Source organism: Lynx canadensis, chromosome B1 (assembly GCF_007474595.2).
Source record: "Lynx canadensis isolate LIC74 chromosome B1, mLynCan4.pri.v2, whole genome shotgun sequence".
In the NCBI taxonomy this organism is placed as follows: domain Eukaryota; kingdom Metazoa; phylum Chordata; class Mammalia; order Carnivora; family Felidae; genus Lynx; species Lynx canadensis.
In genome coordinates, this window is record NC_044306.2 from 66,571,565 (window position 1) to 66,599,264 (window position 27,700).

General features: G+C 34.6%; 1 protein-coding gene and 1 non-coding gene across 2 annotated transcripts in view; both read left to right on the forward strand.

Annotated features, from left to right (window-relative positions):
• The window catches only part of FSTL5 (follistatin like 5), a 774,595-nt gene that overhangs the window by 520,831 nt on the left and 226,064 nt on the right, over positions 1-27,700 (forward strand). Inside the window, 1 exon segment of the mRNA XM_030312812.1 lies at positions 1,699-1,865. Coding sequence (XP_030168672.1) covers positions 1,699-1,865 — 167 coding nt within the window.
• On the forward strand, positions 20,642-20,747 carry LOC115513169. The gene has a single exon (XR_003968592.1). It is a non-coding gene; the product is annotated as a U6 spliceosomal RNA (small nuclear RNA).

The window sequence follows — 27,700 nt, forward strand, 5'->3', positions numbered from 1 at the left end:
CTATGTTCTTATTACTCAGGAAACTCTGAAATAAAATGTGAATACAGATGAATGTCATTAGGCAACATTAGGCTGCCAATACAAATGACTGAGCAACATGCTTGTTACCTATTTCTATCATTTCTGGATGTAATGACAAAAAGAATAATCTTGGGCTGAGTATCATAGGGTTTTTCAGTTTCAAAAGCATGCCTACCCCCTTCTTTGACAACACAAAACACTTCTGACTTAAGTAATTAAGGCCTTTAAATTTAGAAACTAGATTTTATATAACAATGTAAGGGTCAGTTTATTTCATTTATTTTCATAAGGTAATGGTGTGGCAGACAGTGGTTCATGACAATAGAGATCATTTAACATTCATACTTAGCATGTGCATGTGAGGAATTGTTTAATCCTGGTCTTATGTTACAAAATGCATGCCATTTTTGACATTGCTTTTTGTGATTGCACCAAAAAATAAAGTAACTGTTTATCAAATAGTTACATTCTATAAACTATTTCATAGGCAGTTTCCTTCCTTCTCAAGAGGACACATGATTCTGAAAGCGAAAAAAAAGAAGGTAGAATGGTGAAAGGAAAGGAAAGCGGCTTGTGGAGGAAACAGCAAGGATAGCACCTGATCATATTTATCGCAAATTAAAATCCATCACTTTCTCTACCCAATGCCCCCGTGAAAAATATCATCAATTGCAACAAAGGAACAAAAGATAATCATTGTTCCTCCCCACACTACCCCCATGGAAATTTCAGTTCAGAATTGTGGTTTGTGGTATTTCTAACCTGGCTAAAACTGAGCAAAGTCAAAATGCAAGACTCAGTCATAGCATAGAAAAGACAGTGCCTGTGAATGTCAGCTGAGAAAACTAAAGGGCAACTTTCATGTGGAAGAAAACTGGTAGGCTTATCCAGTCATTTCTCATGATAATCGACAATGACAGAGTTGTTAATTCCCATAATTGGTAAATATTGTCTGAAAGTAGAAAGGGACAGCCAGATCCAAGTTATAAATTATATTTACTGGTTCGGCAAAATTATTAGAAGAAATGTGTTGGGTAGTTAAAAATATTATATTTAACTTTAAAATTTAAGGATCAGGAAGCAAGTGTACTATACCAACATTGTCTGACTGATAAAGGCAGCTGGCAGAATTTCACTTAATTACTGTGTGGTTGGTGAACTTCAGTTTTTCCTCCTTCAACTTCCCAAATAAATCTTACTCCTTTAGAGTCAATTTACGTTTCCCAGCATAATGATGCATTTTACCCATTCAGCTATGCTAGTGTTCTCTGAAGCCAGCCAGCAATGATCTCACCGCACCTACAATATAAATCTATCAGTGAATAAACAACATCATTTTTATTTCAACGCCGATGACACACTACATGTCGATTTGGCAGTTAAATAATTTATCTCTCTTTTGGGTGCAATCTGCCAGGCTTATTATAACTCTACTTCTGATATTCATTTCATGTTTAATAGTTCTTTGCCTCATGAGGATGCTTGTCAATCAATTAAATTGAAATGTCATTCTGACCTTTTATTGGAAACAATTTACTCTTTTTTTTCATTTCATCACAAGCTTTTTTCAATTTTATTCAAACTAAAAGCCTTAATTACTAGTATTCAGAAACTTTATAGTAATTAACCTTATAAAACTACAGGCTCATCAACATTACTGACACTTTATCTTTACAGAGGTTATCCAGTTGAGTCTGCCTGAAGATCAGAAACTAAGCATTACAGCAGCAACCGTGGGACAAAGTGCTGTTCTGAGCTGTGCCATTCAGGGGGCACTGAGACCCCCCATCATCTGGAAAAGGAACAATATTATTCTAAATAATTTAGATTTGGAAGACATCAATGTGAGTACATACATAGGTGTTCCTTTATAATTTGTGTATTTCATGTGATATACTCTAGGCCTTGTGAAGTCTGAGTAGCTTAATGAATATTGGGTGTAGTGTAGAAGAGAATTGGAACATTGTCATATCCACACTACTGACTAGGATGTGCACTATAGATCACATGAAATTATCCAAATCACTTGTGTAGGTGTGGTAAGCAGGTAATGTAGCACTGTGTTGGTGGGATCATATCAACTTAAACCAATAATGTCTGCCTGTCAGAATTTCTACAATTATTAACAATTAATCTTTATGTATTTGCTGTTATGGTTAAGCAACCACCTTTAGCTTGTGAGGTGTTAAATTGGGGAAAGGCGGTTTTTGCTTCAAATTCTTCATAATGTATTAGAAATAATAAATATCAATCAAGCAACAAATGGTTTATTTTTTCTAGAATGAAATTGGAATATATTTTTCCACTCAGTTCTCTCCTAGAAATTCAGAATCTAAACTCAATTTGAAAGGTTACTGCTCTGAAAATGAAACAGAAATAGAACAAACTTCAGGGTATTCATCTGTTTCTTCCACACTATGCGTTCCAAGTGGGGATTAAAATGTATACATCATCCTAGATGATGAAAAGAAGTAAAAATTGTGCATTATGGGATGCCCATGGAAATGATGTAGGGCAATCTTTTGTCTTAGTGATTTGGGGATTTTATGATCTCTTTGCACATAAATTTTAGTTATTTTTTATTATTGCTCGGGAAAGCCATCACCTATCCACTCATTCTTTATTGCTTCATAAAGAAACCCTAAAACACACATCTAAGAGAGTCACTTCTATATGTTACATCTTACTAATACTCTTGTTTAATGGCCTCAAATTATTCAAAAAAGAAGCTTTCTAATTTTAATTTTTAAATTTAATATTTTTTCTAACTTTGCTTACATCTGTGAAATTTCTTTGGAGAGTACATGGAGAATAATATTTAATTCTTAAGGTATCATGAACACTGTGCATTAGAACAGCTATAATCTCTGGAGCATTCAACAGTCTTTGAGAGATATCGCCTTAAATAAAGCCACATTGGGTTTGCTTTTTATGTTGTTATGTCTACATTTTATCTTTTATTTTTCTATCTTCATTCTTACTATCATGTTTTCCACTGTTATTTCCAGAGGCCCCTGTATTCTATGGTGCTGTGGTTTGAATACCTTAAAATAAGCTCATTTGAATTGTTTCAAGAATAAGAAAGGGTATGCTATGAGTAATACCCTATGGAAAAATTGTAAAAATGGGCACATTCTTGTGCATATATCTTATAAATTATTTTACTTACTTCCTAACTTTTGACTCTGTTCTAGAAATGTGAAATCTCTAGAAAAATGATTATAGATAAGTTAGATGTCTAAAATATATGTGAGCATTAGATAAATTCTGGTATCAATAAATACATTTTTATTAAAGTTATTTTGGTTACATTTTATAAAGCAGGTAAATTTTAAGAAATTTAAAAACATTTTCAAGAATTGGAAAGTTTCAATTTCATTACAAGTCATATTTAAATAAGTTGGACAAATGTTCATAATCTGTAGTATACACATAACTGCCAGCATTCCAAATAAAACTGTAGGGATATCTTTGAAAGGGATATTTATTTAATGTCCCAATGTACTACTGGAGTTTTCATTTAAATGCATTTACCAGTAGAACTAAAGTGTGAAATAAAGCAGTTATAAACTATTACTTATTGTGTTTTGTTTTATACTTATTCTTGCTTAAAGTCTGCTAAAATATGGACCACACCATGTAAATAAACAATCTATCTGTCTATCTATCTATCATCTATCTATTTCTATCCATCTGTATATAGTGTATAGTTTATTATAGTTAATAAACTATATAGTTTTAAAATATATAACTGTATTAAATATAATAAAGTATCATAGTCAACCATATATTATAGTATATTATACATATTATTATATTGTATTTATTATATAATAGTTAAACTATTCTAGTTTGTTTGATAGATAGATAGATAGATAGATAGATAGATGATAGATAGATAGATAGATAGATGATAGATAGATACACACAGAGAGTCAGTACTATCTCTAGTGGACATATGATGTGTCTTCTGATTACTCGACATCTTTTGAACACCCCTTCAAATATTTTGTCAATGCTTGAATTTTTTTCTTCCCCAAGATAGAAACCAAAGTCTGATTTAATTAGCCTTCTTTGCAGTTAGGGAGTATATATGTAAATTAAGCTCTAACAAAAAGACTGCTAAAGGCTTCATTTCATAAGCAAGAACAGAGAATTACAGGTACTTTACAGAATTCACTCTCCCATCCATTCTTCCTTATAAGTGCTGTGGCAGCAGATTCTACTTGCCAGGACATTAGTGATAAAAGTTCTGGAGCTGGTCAGTGTTTAGGTATAATTGGGTTTTCATTGGACAGTGTCAACATGTGGCTTGTGCATTTTTCCATAAGGGTGGCTTCTCATTCCATAAGGATGACACTCAGTTCTGGATATTCTATGACCTTCCTACTATCTTCATTAAATGTCTTTTTTGCTTAAAACTCGCTAGAATGGGTTCTATTGTTTGCCTCTAAGAATGTTGTTTAATTAAATTTTCGGGTGTACTATGTTAAGAAACATCTATAAATTACATATTCTTTTTTTTTTAAGTTAAATTATTTTGAGAGAGAGAGAGCCGAGGAGGGTCAGATTGAGAGAGAGACAGAAAGAATATTCCAAGCAGGTTCTGCACTGTCAGAGCAGAGCCTGATGAGGGGCTAGAACTCACGAACTGAGGAGATCATGACCTGAGCCAAAATCAAGAGTCGGGCATTTAACAGACTGAGCTACCCAGGTGCCCCTATAATTATATCTTCTTTAAATGTATATTTCATCATTAGATATAGATTTTGGATGTGTTGAAAGACCAAAATGACCTCAGTATAGTAAAATACATTCATTGTTTATAAGCAAAGAGAACTTCAAACCTTTCAGATATGAGTCAGTTTTATACCTACTTTGTACATATTTATTTTCACAAAAGTGGGTTTAGTTACCATTAAATTATGTAAGGTTAAAATTATAACCACTGACTCAGTGATAGTTTTCAAAATTCTTTCTCATTATTTAATATATATTAGGTAGGATTTAATATATACTTACCTAGGTAATACATACATACTTTCTGATTGCAAAAGATTAAAAGAATATAGACATATTTTTAAAGCATAACTACCCCTTGTTTTATTTCCACTTACTCTCATTTTTAAGTGCAGAAGAAATCCTGTGAGATTGCTTTTAATCTCCCTTCTATGAGCTGCAGATATAATTTTATTTTTTTAGTAGGCTAGATTCATATTAATCCTCATTATGTCACTACTTTATTATCTTATTAGTCCTAAAGACAACTACATGAAGCAGGGAATCTTATCCCTATTTACCTATGTGGGGATTTATGCTAGAGAGTTGTTCACCCAAGGTTGTTGAGCTGATAAATGGTACAGCTGGAATGTTTATATGGCCTGATAGACTCTAGTTCTTGAGCTTAACCACTGCATGGAAGTGAGATGGTCTGTCATTTTATGCTACCCTTTGAAAAATGTACCCCAAATAATTCTGCCCCTATACATTACTAATAGATTTTATATCTTCGGTTATTATGTGTGAGACAGATTGATATTGTTAATGTTAGAAGACTTTCATTTTGCTTGTCTTCTGTCTTCTGTTTTGTATCAAATAAATAAAAGAACATCACTGAACTACTGGAGGCAGTGACAGTGGTTTGCAACACAGGCTGGGGATTCACACTGTCTGAATTCCAATTAATATTCAATCTCTTGGGAATGATGTGCTCTCGTTATTCAACCCACCTATGCCCAGCTTCCTTATCTGTAAATTGAAGATAACAGTAGAATGAACTCATTTTTGCACAAGAGCTAATGGCATAAAGCGTTTTAAAACTGGAAACACTGTATGAATCATACTGTAAATGTTCAGTTAAACTAGGTTCTTGGCTTTCTTTTCTCTCTTCTCCTCCTCCTCCCAACCTCCTCCTCTTTCTTCCCTTCCTCCTGATATATATTTCAACAGCACAGAAACACTCAACCTGCCTAAAACCACAGGAATTCAATGCTAGGACACATACAGCAATAAGAGAGTTTGAAAACTCACAGGAAATGCCCCCACCAAATTTGGTCCAATTATAGTCACTGAAACTGGAAGTTGTTTTTTTGTTTTGTTTTGTTTTGTTTTTGTTTTGTTTTTCTATTCAGTGCAGCTTTAGGAATCAGGCTGACGAAACTTTCTTTAGCAATCTTGTATTAATCCCTGCTCTAAAGATATGCCATTAAATTCACTCAGGGGGTGCCTGGGTGGCTTAATTTGTTAAGTGTCTGACTTCAGCTCAGGTCATGATCTCAGGGTCCCTTGAGTTCAAATCCTACCTGGGGCTCTGTGCTGAAAGCTGGGAGCCTGAAGCCTGCTTCAGATTCTGTGTCCCCCTTTCTATCTGCCCCTCCCCCACTCATGCTCTGTCTCTCTCTCTCTCTCTCTCTCTCTCTCAAAAATAAATAAAAACATTAAAAAGTTTTTAAAAATGCACTCAGCTACTATATATTTATATATTTTTCTTAGTATCTGTGCCCTCAGTTCTCAACCTAAATTTCTGCAATAGATCATTGGTTTATTTACATCATTTTGTTTTGGGTAGTACTTGGCACACAAACTACACTTCTGGCATTATTGTGATTGAACTTGAGTTCTAATGCTGGTCTGCTGAGCCATGACCAAGGATGCAGATGGGGAGCCATGAGGTACAGAGTATGAGTCTCCCGTTCACCTTTTTTCTCTCCAGCTGGTTCTTAGATTCCAGCCCTAATTTTGCCCTTATTAGCTATGTAATCACAACGAATAGACTGAACCAATTTAAGGTACAGTCTCTTCATCTATACAAGGAGATATTGTCATAAAGTTCAGTGACACATATCAACTTGCACATAAAATATGAGCTATTTATTTTATCACTATCAGTAGCGTGATTCAACATGGCATTGTTGATCATGCTTAATAACAAATGTAAAGCCCCATGAAAATATTATTTCAAAATAGCCTGATATAATTTATATCATTATAACATTCAACAACTTTAAAAGTAGACTTACTAGACAAAATACTGAACTCACAGACACATTTGAATTTCAGATGTACAATACATATTTTTTTCACTATAGGCATATACCAAATGTACAATGGGATATACTTTTACAAGAATCATTTTTTGCCTGTCTGAAATTCAACTTTAATTAGGTGCTGCATATTATTTGCTATGTCAGGCACTCTATTTACATAAACTCAGATTGGCTTGAATACTGCATGAAAACCATTTTCTTACAAATGATACTGTGGCTTATATCACTGAGATTAAAAGTTTGAACTGTCAAAAGTTCACATGAATTTAATACATTGACTTTGTGGAGTCTGTACTGTTTTCCCATCTTAACATGCATTCTGTGATTTTTGTTTCTTTTTCATCTATCTAACCTGTTAGTAATTGTGTCTGGCACTGAGAAGAGGTGAGGAAAAATAGTGGATTAAATGCACAGGAGTTTATTCTTTCAAGAAATATATTGTCCATAGCTGGCATGATTGCTCCATGAAGCATCTGGATCTCAATCTTCTATCTTCTTTTTCTGACATTCCAAGAGCATGGCTCTTATCTTCAAGGTCATCTCAGGGGTCAAGAAGGCTGTTGGAACTCCAGTCACCAATCTATATTCTATCATTCTGTAATCCAGGTCCACAAGAGTACAAAGCAGGTAAAACATGAAGGAACTTATTCCTGGAAGTCCCACAACTGTTTATGGGTCACCGATGTGCAATAACTGGCATAACTATACCAGGGAGACTGGTAAATACCATCGTTTAGCTAGGCATACTGCTCAGCCTTCTGTTACAAAGGAGGAACAGGAGAGCAATCTCTACTTCTCTACCCGAGGCCATCTAAGAGGATGTAAGATGTTCTACTTTTTTCTTTACACTTTTGTTTTGTTTTGTTTTTCTGCATTAATTAAATGTGATTATCCATCTGAATTCCAATCTGAGCATCTCTGCACACCAATTTTGTTCCGTTGGTAGTTTCATCAGTCATCAATTTACTTCCTTGATTTTTTTATTTTGCTTTTATAGGCCTCTCTGGAAATATTCCACTAAGTTTGGGGCACCTGGGTGGCTCAGTTGGTTAAGTGTCTGGCTTCAGTTCAGGTCATGATCTCGCGGTTCATGAGTTCGAGCCCTGCGTTGGGCTCTGTGCTGACAGCTCAGGGCCTAGAGCCTGCTTCATATTCTGTGTCTCCCTCTCTCTCTGCCCTTCTCCTGCTCACGCTCTGTCTCTCTCTGTCTCTCAAAAATAAACATTAAAGGGGCGCCTGGGTGGCGCAGTCGGTTAAGCGTCCGACTTCAGCCAGGTCACGATCTCGCGGTCCGTGAGTTCGAGCCCCGCGTCGGACTCTGGGCTGATGGCTCAGAGCCTGGAGCCTGTTTCCGATTCTGTGTCTTCCTCTCTCTCTGCCCCTCCCCCGTTCATGCTCTGTCTCTCTCTGTCCCAAAAATAAATAAATGTTGAAAAAAAAATAAACATTAAAAAAATAAAATATATATATATATTCCACTAAGTTTTATTTATATATTTTGCATGTAGTCTGATGATTTTTTTTTCTGATAATTCTTAAGATCGCTCTGTCTATCCCTGCAGCTTATTTGAAGTGATTCTCACCATGTACATTAACTTCCACTTAAAGCAAAGCATTCTCGGGGTGCCTAGGTGGCTCAGTCAGTGAAGCATCTGACTTCAGCTCAGGTCATGATCTCACAGTCCATGAGTTCGAGCCCCGTGTTGGGCTCTGTGCTAACAGTTCAGAGCCTGGAGCCTGCTTTAGATTCTGTGTCTCCCACTCTCTGACCCTCCCTCGTTCATGCTCTGTCTCTCTCCGTCCCAAAAATAAACATTAAAAAAAAATTAAAGCAAAGCATTCTCTTGAAAAAAGATAAGTCACTCACAGACAATTGAAATAATCACTTTAATTCCAATCAGAATCCAATTGCAGGTGTGGGCAGTTTGCATTTGATGATTTGTTTTGTTGTTTTGTTTTGTTTTGTTTTGTTTTTTGTCTCTAAATATTACATTTCCTAGTACATAGTTGGCAAACTAGTACTGGGAGATAACGTATCCAAGCATAATAATGAAATTTGATCCAAATTAAAAACTTTAATAAAATAAAATTTTATTTTATTATTAATTTTATTTTAATATGTTTGAACTTTTAAAGCCATTAAATGCTTACTATAGAATACTATACCTTATTATGATATCTTATTTCAGAATATATGCTGAACTTCAAATTTAGAAGTAAAATCCCTAAGGAATACTTAGTTCCCAGAGACTGAAAGTGATTTTAGTAGCAGAGAATTCTGACTTTGTTTCTCAGGTTTAATACTTAAAGCAGTGTGAGGATATAACTTTTTCCCTTAAATCTATGAATTTTAAAGTTCTCATATATAAAGACAGACATTTTTACCCCTTATGTTATTCTTTGGTAACATAACCAAAATTATAGATCTCTGATAAAAACAATTTAATTAGCAAGATTTAATTTTAACTTTTTAGAAACCTACAGTGTTGTCTTTCAATATGGAACATATTAGAGTATAATGTCAAAACTAGTTATTAAAAAGAACGGTATTGACTTTTTTCTTCTCTAGACTATAAACAATCCATTTCTTATTCCATCTTAACTAAAAATGTAGACATTTAACGTTTGGTATATAATACATATTTCACCATGTAATTTTCATCACTAATTTATTTTTAATATAAGCCTGAGGCCACTGTGGCTCTTAAAATCCAAGGGGAATTAGAGAATATTTATGATTCAAAATCTTCCAAGCCAAATAAAGCAGGGAGCATTGGCAAGGCTGAAGATGTTGGATTTCTTCCACAAACATCAAATACGCAACATGCATTCATTTTCCACCAATAATTGTTAAATTGGTGAAATTGCACGTAATCATAAACATTGCCTAAGAGTGTCCTGCTTTAAAATGAGTATTGTTCCTAACTTGCTTTGTTCTGCTGATACAACGGAACACTGCATATTACAATTCACCTGTTAGAAAAGTATTAAAATCAGTAATTTAAAAATATTTTTAAATGTCATTGGCCATATTCTTTTTGAACTTATTCTTACAAATAGCAACATATAAAAACAAAAGTATTCATGTGTGGATACGTGAGTGAAATGGTCACATACTAGTTTGTTGAGTACCTGGTAATGTATTTTTTTTTAATTTATAAAAATTTAGGTCCAGTTTTCAAAGTTATGACGATCATGTTATTTAAATAGGTCTATGAGAAATATTAATTTGGAAGCATGAGTTTACTATGACATTCTTTTATTTTTCAATATGAACTTTGGCTGAATATCTATATAGATTCTTAAATTGATGAAATTTTTTTTCATTTTTCCCCCTCATTATGTGTCTAAACCCATGGCTTTAATTACTATGTTTAAGTTGACACATTCTAAGTTATACTTCTATTTAAAATTTCTCGCTCTCTTTTTTTTTTCATTTGAATGTGTGAAATCCAAACCGATATCTTTATTTCAAAAGCTGCGACATTTCCAGTGTTTCCCACTCCGTGCAAATGTAGCCAGAAAACCAAGTCATGTTAGAGTTCTCTCTCAATTTTCCCCTCAAATCCAATCTATCACCAAACCTTGTGAATTTATCTTTTTTATTTACCTTACATCTCTTCTGTCATCTCATTTCCACTATGGCTGTCTTAGTTTAAGGTCCTATCAGTTCTCACCTTCAAACTTGACCCTTTCCTACTGAGACCAACCTCCCCGCCCCATTTGAAACATGCACTTCATATCACAGGCAGACAGATTCTCATAAAATGTATAGCTCTTTAAAACCTTTAATGGTGTTTCTAGTTTTCATGAAAAAAAAAAGATTAAAATTATTTAGCTTATTCTGGAAAGCCTGTTTATTAATTCTTCCTACTATTCATACAATTCCATTCTTTCCTAAAGCCCCTCCAGAACACTAGCTGCTTTCTAACTATTAGGTTGTGTTATTATTACCATTCTCAAACACATCCTTGTCTCTCTGGAAAACCATCCCTTGTCATTTTCATCTAATGTATTCTTTACAAATAGACAAATGCTTCTTATGCCTAAATTTGACTTTTTTAAAAGTTCTTTTTCCAGTAACTACCATACTTGTTGCATCATAATAAAACTGTTAATATTCTTGCCTTTTTTCTCCAGACTAGAAACGCTGAGTTCAAGGACCTTGGCATATTTAACTTTGTGTTATAATGTAATAGTTAGCACTATACTGACACATAGGAGATAATCAAATTTAAATGTACAAATAACAAATGACATAGTGATATTTCTGATATTCACAATTATGCATTATTGAATTTATTTGTACACTTTTTATATTCAAATCTTGCTAGAGATTTTATTTACTTACTCTAGCTACTTGCAGGATTATCAATCAACTGATGTTTATTTACAATCAATCATTTAAGCCTAGCATAGCTCAACAATTTCTGGATTCCATTTCTTTAATAACATTTCTAATTAAGCATATTGATTTTTTATTACAGTTTCAATTTAATCTTTTATCATATGCAATAAGGGGGACAAGAAAAAGATGAGGGGCAACACATATTTGGTCATTGCTTAATCTTTATGTATTCAACACATATTGATTTAACTGCTTCACTTTTCTAGATACTCAGTTAAATTCTGAGAACACACCTAAAAGAGACAGCATTCCAGGCTTCAAAATCTCACAAATTGAAGGAATCAAAGAAAGAACACAACTGCATTATATTTGATAATGCAGTATGAACGTTTCCTAAATACAGATCTTCCTCAACTTACCATGGGACTACACCCCAATAAACCCATTTTAAGTTGAAAATATCTTAAGTGGAAGATGTATTTAATACACCTAACCTACTGAACACCATAGCTTAGCCCAGCCTCCTTTAAAGGTTCCCAGAATTGCTCATATTTGTCTTCAGTTAGGCAAACTCACCTAACATAAAGCCTATTTGATAATGAAGTGTTGAACCTCCCATGTAATTTACTCAATATGGCACTGAAAGTGAAAAACAAAATGATTGTATGGGTACGGACAATTTTGTTTACCCCAGTGTACGAGTTGTTTACCCTGGTGATTGCATGGTTGGCTGCAAGCTGTGGCTCACTGCTGTTGCTCAGCGTCACCAGGAGTGTTAGTACTATACAGGGCTAGCCCAGGAAAATATCAACATTAAGATCAAAGTACCGGGTCTACTGAATGTGTATTACTTCCACACCTGGCAAAGTTGAAAAATCATAAGTTGGAGACCATCTGTATATGTACATTTGTATATTTATGTGCAAATATATAAGGAATAGAAAAGGGAAGCCAAATTTAAGTTACAGAGTCTCAGAAGACTTCTAAGAATACACTAGTCTTGCAATTTAGACGAGAGCTAGATGAAGGAGTGGCAGATAGGTATATTGGGAAAGAGTATATATCAGGCTTGAGATAGCATAGTATATTTAATGCATTGCAAGTCCCTTGTGCATAAACAAGCAAGGACAATAGATTAATAAAGGGCTTCAGTATATGAATATTTGATAAAAGGTTTGAATATATTACAGAAAATTAGGTTTTTGCACTTGATTATCGAGGTATACATTTACATTTACAACATATAACACAATAATAACATTGGATGAATACTTAATATTTACCAAGCATTGACATTTATCATTCTAAAACAGTATACTAACTTATTTATTTCACAACACAAGAGAAACCAACATTATCTATACCTGTACACAACATGATGTTTAAGTTGTTTTAAGTTTATTTTTTACTTATTTTGAGAGAGAGAGACAGAGAGTTGGGGAGGGGCAGAGAGAGGGAGAGATAGAATCCTAAGCAGGCTCCATGCCTCCAGAGCAGAGCCCGACCCAGGGCTTAAACTCCTGAACTGTGACACCATGACCTGTGCTGAGACCAAAAGTCCGCCACTTAACCAACTGGGCCACCCACCCCCCCCAAGTTGATTTTTTAAATGCTTATTTATTTTGAGAGAGAGTGAGAAGAGGGGAGGGATAGAGAGAGAGAGGGAAACAGAGAATCCCAAGCAGGCTCTGCTCTGTTAGCCCAGAGCCCGATGCAGGGCTCAAAACCAGGAACCGTGAGATCATGATCTGAGCCAAAATCAACAATCAGACGCTTAACAGACTGAGATAACCAGGCACCTCTAAGTTGATATTTAAGTGCATCGTTTTGATAATAATCTTTGTTCTCTTAATAGTTTATCTTTGTCCAGTCACCTTGGTCCATATTTGTGGATAGAACTATAATTTAAACAAATAATACATCTATAAAATTTTAAACAACTTTTTAGTTTCATAGCAAAGGAGAACAGCAAGCACAATTTAAAGGATATATAACCTATGCCAACTGATCTTACAGACCTCCTAAAATATATACCATTCATTTCACAGTAGACTTTCCATTGCCCTCTAATTATAGTTAACTTCTTCCTAACCTTTTAAATAATGACCAGATTTAAGAGCTATATCTACTACACAATTTATTTTAAAAGAACCGAAGAGAAATTCTATGGTATAATTGCTTCACAGCCACCAACAATCATAGGGTTCAAAATCAAAATCTTCTTATCTAATTAAAGGCATAATAGGTGCAGACTTTTTAATACAGAAAGACAACCAATCACTTTAACAGTAATTGTAGATTCTTATTTTCTTAATCTTTCTCCTTTTGTACAAGAAGCAAAATTTATAGTTTAATATAAAATAAAGAAATAGGGGGCGCCTTGGTGGCTCAGTCAGTTAAACATCAGACTTCGGCTCAGGTCATGATCGCATGGTTTGTGACTTCCAGCCCTGCATTGGGCTCTGTGCTGACAGCTCAGAGCCTGGAGCCTGCTTCAGGTTCTGTGTCTCCCTCTCTCTCTGCCCCTCCCCCACTCACACTCTGTCTCTGTCTCTCTTTCAAAAATAAATAAACATTAAAAACATTTTAAAAATAAAATAAAAAAATAAAATAAAGAAATAGTATCATAGATATCTCTGTCTTGAAACAGTTTTCATAGAAGCTACCAATAGTATACTTGTGAGTACTCAGTGTTTTAGATAGAGAAATTTAAGAAGACTATGAGAAATGATTAACCAAAAAGAAAAGAAGTTGTAAAATCCAATGTTGTTGTTCCTTAAAGGATTTGTTATTTCTGTTCAATTAGCAGGGTTTTCTCAGAGGTTGGGGATTTATCATATATTTTCTTCCTAACAGTATACACTATTAAAATAAGGCAAGGACATAAAAACACTACTAATAAAGAACATCATTTCAAGAAGTTGATGCAGAGGTGTGTGAAATAAGTTATATTAGTGAAGCATGTTAATTGGCAATTACTTGTAAATTACTGTTTTTCCTCCTGAAAATGAATTATATTTGTGACAGAGAACTCTAACAAACTCTTAAATTTATATAATCAATGTTCAAACATATTTATACTGACATTGTGATCCACAAACCTTCTTTCAATGGAGGAAAATGCATTGTGATTTTACAACTTTTGTCTAAAATAATTAACTAGCTGTTGTCCCAAAGGCAGATATCAAATCCTCTCTTATTTTATTCATTTCTATTCCACTATGGCATATTTAAGTCTAATGACTTAGGCTCAATGAGCTTCTTTGACAACTTATCAATGAATTTTTACAAAGCCAAAAAATATGTATGATTAATAATAGGGGCCATATTATATCATCTATTATTCTAGATAAGAGGTACTTAATTTATGGCAAAAATTGGCTTCAGAAATAAAGACAATCTTCAGTGTATGAGGTGAACAAGGACAATTTAACTTTTAGAGAGAGAGAAACTGAAATAAACATGATCACAATGATTAGTTGTGACATTGGTTCATATTCTGGGTTAAGGTAACCAACTAGAGGGCCATCTTCTGCCTGATGCTTTAGAGTCAATTGCTGGAAACAATGTAGCAGTGATGTTACAAAGATATTTAACAATACCATATTTCTCAATACCATATTGAAGTATGGGCTAACATTCTCACCTGAAGATTATTTAATTCTCTAGGGATGTACATTTGTCCATTAACTACTTATTCGGACAAAGACTCTGAATACGCGTGTTGTTAAGTTGTATATATGTTGTCCAAAAGAGACGCAATTGATTTTTGTTCTATAGAAAAAATAACTCCAAAATAATTGTTTATTAATCACTTTTGTGTTTAACTTAACAAACTTACCTCAGCATGACTTTCCCAAATTATACAAATCTCTGCTCCTCAAATGGACTGTAAACTAGCTCTACTGTCCTGTTGGTTTCCTCATTAATGAGATAAATAAAACTTTGTCTCCTGTTCATTTTATATTTTTACTAGAATTGTGTTTTAACTCTTTTATTTTTTAATGTTTATTCATCTTTGAGAGAGAGAGAGAGTGGGGAAGGGACAGAGAGGGTGACACAGAATCTGAAGCAGCCTCCAGACTCAGAGCTGTTAGCACAGAGACCAACGTAGGGCTTGAACTCATGAACCATGAGCTTATGACCTGAACTGAAGGAGATAATAAATGACCTGAACTGAAGTCAGATGCTTAACCGACTGAGCCACCCAGACACCCCTGTTTTAACACTTTTAAAGCTACACTAACAGTGTTTTAAGCTGCCTGCATCAACAGTTCTTACACACTCCAGCAGGATATTTTGGTAAAATGTGCTTTTTACTTCCAGCAATTTAACTGAATAAAAAGAGGGAGCTATTATTTACACTATTTAGTGATAACATTCGGTGTTAGAATCAGCTTTTTTTTTTTTTTTTTTTTTTGGTGGGGTGGGTGGAAAGAACTTAATTGCTTCTACTGTATTGAGACATCCAGAGACTTTTAACATAATCTGTGGCTCAAGAGAGATATGCATCCGTGAAACACTGAAGTGTTTGCTGTGAAAGTGCCGTGGTAATTGAAGGTTGGCAAGGAGTGAAATCTCTCTAAATCACAACCTTTTTATTTGTAAAGAAAATAAAAGACATTCCAGCAACTTGCCTTGTAGATTTGTGAAAAAATTATATTAAATGAAACATACATCTTTAAAGTAACGCAAGATTGGGGCGCCTGGGTGGCGCAGTAGGTTAAGCGTCCGACTTCAGCCAGGTCACGATCTTGCGGTCCGTGAGTTCGAGCCCCGCGTCAGGCTCTGGGCTGATGGCTCGGAGCCTGGAGCCTGTTTCCGATTCTGTGTCTCCCTCTCTCTCTGCCCCTCCCCCGTTCATGCTCTGTCTCTCTCTGTCCCAAAAATAAATAAAAACGTTGAAAAAAAAATTTAAAAAAAATAAATAAATAAAAAATAAAGTAACGCAAGATAAATAGTAAAATAAGAAGATTTAGTTCTCCTTCCCTCATAAGAACATTTACTCCATTCCTTTTGTCCTGACTTAAATTCCCTTGTTCATTTACTAATAAGATTTTATCCTATTATATCTGAATATTTTAATAATCAAAGAAGTGAAAAATCAATTTTTAAGTAAATTAGTTAGGCATATATAACACCAATGAATACTTCATAATAAAATATAATATTCACCTTCTAACTGAAAAACACAAAAATAATTATCCAGAAAATGTTCTATTTCAGACTCTTAATATTACATAGAATATGTTTTCCTTGACACAAATTCCTAGAGTAGAATATAAAAATTACTATCTAGTGAGGAATATCAAAAGAATACAATTACATTAACAGAAAGATACATTTGGTCATGTAATTTACTTTGAAAAAAAATCTTATTAGCCTTAAATGATACTAATTTTGAAGACTTTGAAACAGTGCACACCTATCTCTAATTATACCATGGCAACCATGTTTCTTTGAATCTATTTTCCTCTAAAAATAAAATGTTACTTCTGTGCAGTGGAAGGGCGATCAGTTGAAGAGTGTTGTTTTCATTGAAGTTGGAGTTGACCTTGTCACATGTTAAAATAAATCTTATATGAGTCAAATAAAAATTCAATATATTTCTAAATTGGAGGTAACTTTAAATGAGAGAAGTTAGGATACAATAAATCAAGAATAAATCAAGACTTAAAGGAAATGCCTAAGAAAGACCCCACTTATATAATATGCTGAAATCTCATACAGCTTGCTTTAATTACCAAGTTTATTCAGGCAGCAATTTAAATTTGAAACTATACTTCCTAATATATATCTAATTTTTTATTATTAAAGTTGTCTAGTCAAAACATCGTGGCAATTATGTATGCCTAAGAAGGCTATATGGCATTTTGAATAATAATTGTGTTGTTAAATGAATAAAATATCACAGCACCAAGGACCAAATTAGTGTTGTGGGTCACATGCATTATTGATAGAAGAAAGGAATATGAATTAGTGGACTAAAAAATTGATGGGGAAATTCAGACTTTGGTTTTGAAGAATTAGAAGGAACAGAAAATTCGTTTTTTTAATGTTTATTTATTTTTGAGAGAGAAACGTAGAGCATGAGCGGGGGAGAGGTGGAGAGAGAGGAAGACACAGAATCCGAAGCAGGCTCCAGGCTCTGAGCTGTCAGCACAGAGCCCGATGTGGGGCCTGAACTCACAAACTGTGAGATTGAAGGAACAGAAAATTCTAAGTAATATGCATAAATGTTAATTATAAGGACATTTCATGGAGGCAGAAATGGACAAATAATATTCAGAAGACATAGAATCAACCAACTCCACTGCCATACTTGCTCTTAGTATGTAAGACAACAGTAGGGAATGAAATTTTCTTGCCTTTAAATTGATACTGAAAAACATCTGGGTGCATCTGATAATTATTAACTTGGCCTGTGAAGAATTCATTTGCTCAAGTATTGCTTATTTGTTTGTAATTGAACAAATATGTTACAGAAATGTTGGGGATAGGCAGGATGACATTTTGTGTCAGATTCCTGTTAAGATAACAGGTATAGATAGCAAGTGAGGTTCTGTCTCTTTCATACGTGCACATGAAGCATTGTCCTGGGGAAAAGCAGGAACAAAATAGGACTCAAAAACTTGGGTCCTGGTGACTATTGTGCAGTACTATTAGTACCACATAGTACCCAGTACTATTGGTAAAAAGTGAGTTAGTTTCTTGTTGGAATTAGAATATGTTTTACATAAATATGTTGACTTTGAAGTCATCTAATGACATCCTGTTGAAAATATGTGTAATTTGAAGATGCAAGATCTAATGTTCATATTTATAAAAACTTAACCAAAGTGTAACATGATTCATATGCTCAATCGCTGTTATTTACTGTTTTGGAGATCCTTCAAGTTTCCAGTTATAGTTATGGTTTTGAGATTGCTGTTATTGAATGTCTGTTTTATCTTGAGAAATCTACTTATGTCATCTCTTATGATAGAAAGGCATCAGCATCCCAGTTTTACAGCTAAGAAGGGCTCAAAGAAGGTAGACAACTTCAACTGCCAAGTTGAGCTGGAGATTGCTGAGTGGCCAGGTGTCACAGTAGCTCATTGACACTACACGCCAAAATGAAACCCTTTAGTCACTTAGTGCAAAATTATAAGCAACAGGCTAAATAGAGGAAAGCCAAATCTCACACTGTTTCATTTTTCTCCGTCAAATGGCACCAGTCAAGGGTCAGATGCATCAGCACAGATATGGTGGATCGCTAGCCAAAATGGAAGTAATTATATCACTCCCAAGAGAAACTGAACAAAAGGATCCTGTAGTTTTATGGACCTGGGTGGAGGAGGAGAAGGAAAGGTAAGGGCTAGGAGTGGCAAAGTACTAAATACAGAGTCCAGGGAGAAAAAAGTGTCATGTCCCTCTTCCATCCTTTTCCCCATAAAGAAATCTCAGCAGAGGTGTCTGTCACAGGTGTCTCTGACATCGGTTCCTGATGGGGGTAGTGAATGGAGGCACTTAGGCTGGTAATACAGATAAGAGCATGGCTGGCCAAGAGGTCCTGAGTTCCTGACTGTAACTTTCTCCAGAAACGTCCGTGCATTGGCTGTGCTCCGAGGCTGGTGTAGGAAAGGCAGCTCTCCCTTACAATATCTGCCAAGCAAAACTTTTGTAACTGCCTGTGGTCAGGCCTGAAAGATCACACATAGATTTTTTGAACAGAAGCCTGACTCCTCAATAATTTTGGCATAAACCGATTCAACCCAAACTTGTACCCATATAGCTTGAAAAAAAAAATCCCATTTTATTCTATTCAAGATCGCTGTCCTCATTAAAAACATTTTTAGTAAGTTGACTTTATTGATTTTCCTATAATCTCTTGGAATTTTACCATTCCTTACTAATAAAATATATGTTTGGAAATGTTTGCTGCAACTTAGCATAGAAAACAGAGTTGGAGGTAGAGATATATGTGGTAGTCCCATAGGCCACACAAAAAATGATGAAGGAAAAAAAAATGATGGAGGAAGAATTCCTTGTGTGAGATTTATGTTAGACAGCCATTGGGTTCTGCTGCCTGGATATACCCTAAATATCACTAATCTCCATATACAACACAAACCTAGATTTTACTAATGATTTATTGATATAATGTCTTTCTGCTTTGTCTAACACATATCTATATACACGTTGCCTTAGCTCCCTCACTAAATTCCAAGGTCTTTGCTCACTGGTAATGCTTAATTCTGGCAGTGCTTAATTCATATTTTGTAACTGTATAATAACCAAAATAATATCTTCATAGGAAGTTCTCAATAAATACTATTGAGTGGAGTATGCTAAGCAGTCAATAAAATATAGAGTTTTATTGGTCCTTGAGATCAGTGACTTTTTTTTGGTACATCCAGGTAGCAGAATAACATGGCTGCCCATTAGTAGTCTGAATCTTGACATCAGAAATGAGTAAGTGACAAATTGTAATCGAGGGCTTGAGATTGGCACAGCCAACCTGATAGGAAGTTCAAAGGAATAAATTACTAATTAGAAATGAAAGTTTCAGATTGAGATGCATTATAAAATTAAAACTTAAATTTCATTGGGATTTAATGTTACTCTTAATGGATGAAAGTGATTTTAAATGTCCTTTTTGGCATCTCTTTGCACATTAAAAGTAATATGGCCGTCATTCATCTTTGGTTAATCTGAGGAAGTAAAATGATTATACTTTGAAATTATGTTTTATGTAGTAATTTTTCTTTAGGCATAATTTTAAAAATGGAGCTGCCATCCGTGTGTTTCCTTTAAGCAGTTTTTATCATGGTGGTCATACTTCTGATTAGAGTGTAACATTTCTACCTTAAGAAATACTTTAGACTCATCAGGGCTCATTGATATTTTAAATACAATTTATTGTTGTTTTGTTACCACTTATCAAAACTAAAATATTCTCCATAACTTAAAACATAGAGATTATAGATTTTCAAATCCAATCAGTTCAATAAAAACATATTGGAGGAATTAACATTTTTTGAGTGCCTTTAACATGACAGACACAGTGCTGTGTTATATTAAATTGGATCCTTCAATCATAATATTCAAATTCAATAAAGAAAGGTGCATTCCCCACCCCCACCCCCCGCCATTTAAGTATGAGAAATGGAAGCTAAGAAGACTGATTTAACCAAAATCATACAAAGGGAGCTAGAAGTAAAGTCAGAATTGAAAGTCGTATTTGGTGCTTGCTTGGCAGTACATAATATCAAATTGGAATGATATAGAGAAAATTAGTATGGCCTTGGTGCAAGGATGACATGCAAAAACATGAAGCATTTCATTAAAAAAAAAAAGCCAGATTTGTTGGCTTCAAAGTCATACCATTTTGTCTGTACAGGAATGTTTCTATCCATGTCTATCTAATTGTTCCTTGTGTATTATATTTGAATTAAAAATGAGTTAGGGACACCTGGGTGGTTCAGTTGGTTAAGCATCTCAGCTCAGGTCATGATCTCATGGTTTGGATTGGTGAGTTCCAGTCTCACACTGAGCTCTGTGCTAACAGCTCAGAGCCTGGAACCTGCTTCAGATTCTGTGTTTCCCTCTCTCTCTCTGCCTCCATCCTGCTGGCGCTCTGTCTCTCTCTCTCAAAAATAAATAAACATTAAAAAAATTAGTTTGGGGGGGTGGTGCCTGGGTGGTACAGTTGGTTGAGCAACCAACTCTTGATTTCTGCTCAGGTCATTGTCCTGGAATTGTGGGATCAAGCCCTGTGTGGGACTCTGCACTGAACATGGAGCATGCTTGGGATTCCCTCTCTCTTCCTGTCTGCCCCTCTCTCCCCTGCTCATGCTCTCTCTCTCCAAAAAAAAAAAAAAAAAACAAAAAAAAAACAGTTATTTTGGCATGTGATGCCACCATAAAACTATTTACGACTATTCCAAGTCTATACCTGTATAATAGTATCAGTATAAACTCAGAATTTTATAATAATAATTTCCATTTCAGATATGAAATTACATGTTTTATTACATATAGAATAGAAATGGTATTATTTTAATCAAATCCATTTTAATATTCCAGAAAAATATTTCGATATTACCCCAAGTTATCATGTGGAAAATTATCTGGTTATACATGATTTATGCCTTAAGTTACTATAGTAATAGATATGAACATGGTGAATTATCAAAAATTAATTCAATTTAATTAACAATTAAGATTCTGAGGGTCAATATTGGCACAAAGGTACCTGATAAAAGCACACTTCCTAAAATTATTGTGAAATACTGCTATTAAAAACTGGTAAATATGGAAAAATGGTCAACTTATTAAGACTTCAATTTGCATATGATTAAAAAGAACTTTTTGAAGGCTGTCATTCCCATATGATGAATATTTTATTCTGCTGTCCCATTAATGAAAAATAGCGCATGCTATTGACAAAGTAGAGTTAGAATGACAAACTGGTGTTTCCTAACATGGCTCCAACTGTAGCGGCTGTGATTCTGGCCAAAGAGGCCCCACACAGCTTACGTGTTATTCACCACAACATGGGCTTCTCTGTCTTGTCCAATCTAGACTGCATCAGACTTCTGTATAGGATTGGAATTCAATTTTGTACACAACAGATATGTACAAACTCAATCTACAGAACAGAAACTGATACAGATTATATATACACGTATATATACACGTATGTATCTGTATATATATACAGATATATATACACACACACATATATATAATATTATATACTTATATATTATATATGTGTGTGTGTGTATATATATATATATATATATAAACACACATATATATATAAACACTTTAAGGTAATGAGCACACAAAAAGTAATTAACTTACATTGAAGAATAAAAGTTTTTAATGTGCTGTGGTTAAAAAACAGTAGACATCTTAACTATAGAGAACAAACTGATGGTTATCAGAGAGGAGGTGGGCAGGGGGATGGGTGATGTAGCAGATGGGAGTAAGGTGGGCACTTGTTTTGATGAGCACCAGGTGTTGTGTGGAAGTGTTGAATCACTATATTGTACACCTGAAAGTAGTATTACACTGTTTGTTAACTAACTGGAATGTAAATAAAAATGTGGGGAAAAAATAAAAATAAAAAGTATTTCTAAAAAAAGAAGTAAAAAAAAGGGGGTAAACAACAACACTAACAAAATAATAGATATAATACAATATATACAATATTGCTATAAATCTGTAGCTCTACTCACATTGTTAAGCAGCTTTTAATAAGTATCTACATGAGAATGAAAAAAATACATTATAAAATCATCAAATTTGAAGTGTACATAATTTTGCATGCTTTCTAATTATTCTTTCTTTCTTTATTTTTGTAGCCAATTTCTGTAGCTTTATTAGCAGATAGGAAATTACTCTCTCTATATAATTTGTTTACCTTGTTTTATTTTTTATTTTTTTTAAATTTACATCAAATTTAGTTATCATATAGTGCAACAATGATTTCAGGAGTAGATTCCTTAGTACCCCTTACCCATTTAGCCCATCCCCCCCTCCCACAACCCTCCAGTAAGCCTCAGTTTGTTCTCCATATTCGTGAGTCTCTTCTGTTTTGTCTCCCTCCCTGTTTTTATATTATTTTTGTTTCCCCTCCCTTATGTTCATCTGTTTTGTCTCTTAAAGTCCTCATATGAGTGAAGTCATATGATATTTGTCTTTCTCTGATTGGCTAGTTTCACTTAGCATAATACTCTCCAGTTCATTCCATGTAGTTAAAAATGGCAAGATTTCATTCTTTTTGATTGCTGAGTAATACTCCATTGTGTGTGTGTGTGTGTGTGTGTGTGTGTGTGTGTGTATGTATGTATATATATATATATACATATATATACCACATCTTCTTTATCCATTCATCCATTGATGGACATTTGGGCTCTTTCCATACTTTGGCTATTGTTGATAGTGCTGCTATAAACATGGGGTGCATGTGTCCCTTTGAAACAGCACACCTGTATTCCTTGGATAAATGCCTAATAGTGCAATTGTTGGGTCATAGGGTAGTTCTATTTTAGTGTTTTCAGGAACCTCCACACTATTTTCCAGAGTGGCTGCACCAGCTTGCATTCCCACCAACAATGCAAAGGAGATACTCTTTCTCTGCATCCTTGACAACATCTGTTGTTGCCTGAGTTGTTAATGTTAGCCATTCTGACAGGTGTAAGGTGGCATCTCATTGTGGTTTTGATTTGTATTTCCCTCATGATGAGTGATGTTGAGCATTTTTTCATGTGTCGGTTGGCCATCTGGATATCTTCTTTGGAGAAGTGTCTATTCATGTCTTTTGCCCATTTCTTCACTGGATTATTTGTTTTACTGGGTGTTGAGTTTGATAAGTTCTTTATAGATTTTGGATACTAACCCTTTATCTGATATGTCATCTGGAAATATCCTCTCCAATTCTGTCGGTTGCCTCTTAGTTTTGCTGATAGTTTTCCTTCGCTATGCAGAAGCTTTTTATTTTGATGAGGTCCCAGTAGTTACTTTTTGCTTTTGTTTCCCTTGCCTCCAGAGACGTATTGAGTAAGAAGTTGCTGCGGCCAAGATCAAGGAGGTTTTTGCCTGCTTTCTCCTCGAGGATTTTGATGGCTTCCTGTCTTACATTTAGGTCTTTCATCCATTTTGAGTTTATTTTTGTGTGTGGTGTAAGAAAGTGATCCAGGTTCATTCTTCTGCATGTCACTGTCCAGTTTTCCCAGCACCATTTGCTGAAAAGACTGTCTTTATTCCATTGGATGTTCTCTCCTGCTTTGTCGAAGAATAGTTGGCCATATGTTTGTGGGTCCATTTCTGGGATCTCCATTATGTTCCATTGATCTGAGTGTCTGTTCTTGTGCCAGTACCATACTGTCTTGATGATTACAGCTTTGTAGTATAGCTTGAAGTCTGGGATTGTGATGCCTCCTACTTTGGCTTTCTTTTTCAAGATTGCTTTGACTATTCCAGGTCTTTTCTGGTTCCATACAAATTTTAGAATTATTTTTTCTAGTTCTGTGAAGAATGCTGGTGTTATTTTGATAGGGATTGCATTGAATATGTATATTACTTTGGGTAGTATCAACATTTTAACAAGATTTGTTCTTCCTATCAGGAGCATGGAATCTTTTTCCTTTTTTGGTGACTTTTTCAATTTCTTTCTTAAGCTTTCTATAGTTTTCAGCATATAGATTTTTCACCTCTTTGGTTAGATTTATTCCTAGGTATTTTTTTTTTTTGTGCAACTGTAAGTGTGATCAATTCCTTGATTTCTCTTTCTGTCGTTTCATTATTGGTGTATAAGAATGCAGCTGATTTCTGTGCATTGATTTATATCCTGCAACTTTGCTGAATTCATGAATCAATTCTAGCAGTTTTTTGGTGGAATCTTTACGGTTTTCCATATAGAGTATCATGTCATCTGTGAAGAGTGAAAGTTTGACCTCCTCTTGGCCAATTTGGATGCCTTTTATTTCTTTGTGTTGTCTGATTGCAGAGGCTAAGACTTCCAATACTATGTTAAATAACAGTGTCAAGAGTGGACATCCCTGTCTTGTTCCTGACCTTAGGGGAAAAGTTCTCAGTTTTTCACCATTGAGGATGATATTAGCATTGGGTCATTCATACGTGGCTTTTATGATCTCGATGTATGCTCCTTCTAGCTCTACTTTCTTGAGGGTTTTTATCAAGAAAGGATGCTGTATTTTGTCAAATGCTTTCTCTGCATCTATTGAGAGGATCATATGGTTCTTGTCTTTTCATTTATTGATGTGATGAATCATATTAATTGTTTTTCGGATATTGAACCAGCCCTGCATCCCAGGTATAAATCCCACTTGGTGATGGTGAATAATTTTTTTAATGTATTGTTGGAGCCAATTGGCTAATATCTTGCTGAGGATTTTTGCATCCATGTTCATCAGGGAAATTGGTTCATAGTTTTCCTTCTTAGTGGGGTCTCTGTCTGGTTTTGGAGTCAAGGTAATGCTGACTTCATAGAAAGAGTTTGGAAGTTTTCCTTCCGTTTCTATTTTTTGGAACAGCTTCAAGAGAATAGGTGTTCACGCTTCCTTAAATGTTTGGTAGAAATCCCCTGGAAAGCCATCTGGCCTCGGACTCTTGTTTTTTGGAAGATTTTTTATTACTAAACGATTTCCTTACTGGTTATGGGTCTGTTCAAATTTTCTATATCTTCCTATTTCAGTTTTGGTAGTGTATATGTTTCTAGGAATTTGTCCATTTCTTCAAGATTGCCAATTTTATTGGCATATAATTGCTCATAATATTCTCTTATTATTGTTTTTATTTCTGCTGTGTTGGTTGTGATCTCTCCTCTTTCATTCTGAATTTTATTTATTTGGGTCCTTCTTCTTTTTGATCAAACTGGCTAGTGGTTTATCAATTTTGTTAATTCTTTCAAACAACCAACTTCTGGTTTCATTGATATGTTCTACTGTTTTTGTTTTTTTGTTTTTTTTTTTTGGTTTTGATAGCATTAATTTCTGCTATAATCTTTATTATTTCCTGTCTTCTGCTGGTTTTGGGTTTTATTTGCTGTTCTTTTTCCAACTCCTTAAGACATAAGGTTAGATTGTGTATCTGAGATCTTTCTTCCTTCTTTAGGAAGGACTGGATTGCTATATACTTTCCTCTTGACCGCCTTTGCTGTGTCCCAGAGGTTTGGGGTTGTGGTGTTATCATTTTCATTGACTTCCATATACTTTTTAATTTCCTCTTTAACTGCTTGGTTAGCCCACTCATTCTTTACTAGGATGTTCTTCAGTCTCCAAGTATTTGTTACCTTTCCAAATTTTTTCTTGTGGTTGATTTCAAGTTTCATAGCATTGTGGTCTGAAACTATGCATGGTATGATCTCAACCTTTTTATACTTACTTAGGGCTGATTTATGTCCCAGTACATGGTCTATTCTGGAGAACGTTCCATGTGCACTGGAGAAGAATGTATATTCTGCTACTTTAGGATGAAATGTTCTGAATATAACTGTTAAGTCCATCTGGTCCAATATGTCATTCAAAGCCATTGTTTGCTTGTTGATACTTTGATTAGATAATCTGTCCATTGATGTGAGTGGGGTGTTGAAGTCTCCTACTATTATGGTATTACTATCGATGAGTTTCTTTAGTTTGTGATTAATTGATTAATATATTTGGGTGCTCTCACATTTGGTGCATAAATGTTGACAATTATTAGGTCGTCTTGGTGGATAGACTCCTTGATTATGATATAATGCCCTTCTTCATCTCTTGTTACAGTCTTTATTTTAAAGTCTAGATTGTCTGATATAAGTATGGCTACTCCGGCTTTCTTTTATTGACCATTAGCATGATAGATAGTTCTCCATCCCCTTATTTTCAATCTGAAGGTGTCTTTAGGTCTAAAGTGGGTCTCTTGTAAACAGCATATAGATGGATCTTGTTTTCTTATCCATTCTGTTGCTGTATGTCTTTTGATTGGAGCATTGAGTCCACTGACATTTAGAGTGAGTACTGTAATATATGAATTTATTGCCATTATGATGCTTGTAGAGTTGGGAGTTTCTGGTGGTGTTCTTTGGTCCTTTCTAGTCGTTGCTGCTTTTGGTATTTATTTATTTATTTCTCTCTCTCTCTATATATATATATATTTTTTTTTTTCATCTTTTCTCCCCTCAGAGAGTCCCCCTTAAAATTTCTTGCAGGTCTGGTTTAGGGGAAAAAAGGAAATCATTTGAGAATTTGAAAAAATGAATACACTGAAGTAGTCTAAAATGAGATGATGGGAGTAAAATAGAATTATAAAAAATTTACACAAAAGTAAAGAATATAGTATAAAAAATTAAAGAAAAATATTTTTAATAAAAATTCAAAATAAAAATGAATTTTTTCTCTTTCTGTATTCAAGAAAAGGAAAGTATTGTAAAAGAGAAAAAAAAAAGAAAGACAATTGAATAGATGGACCTGCTCACAGATTGAAATATAACTGAAATTACTTCATTTTCCTGTAGAAGTCAGACTATGAAGCGCTTTATAGTCCATAAACTAAGTAGGCGGTGAGACTTGTGTTCTTGAAGAGCGAGGTTGGCCCTGGTGGGCAGGGCTCAGTGTAAGGGATCCACTCTCCACTAGATGGTGCTGCTAGCCTACTGGAGTGGATTGTTGTGGCACTCATAGGTGTGTATGTGCATGCGCAGGAGTGGTGAAAATGGCGTCACCCAGCTACCCAGTCTTTAGTATGGGAACCCTGTTCTCCATGATCAGCAATAGGGCACCCATTTTCT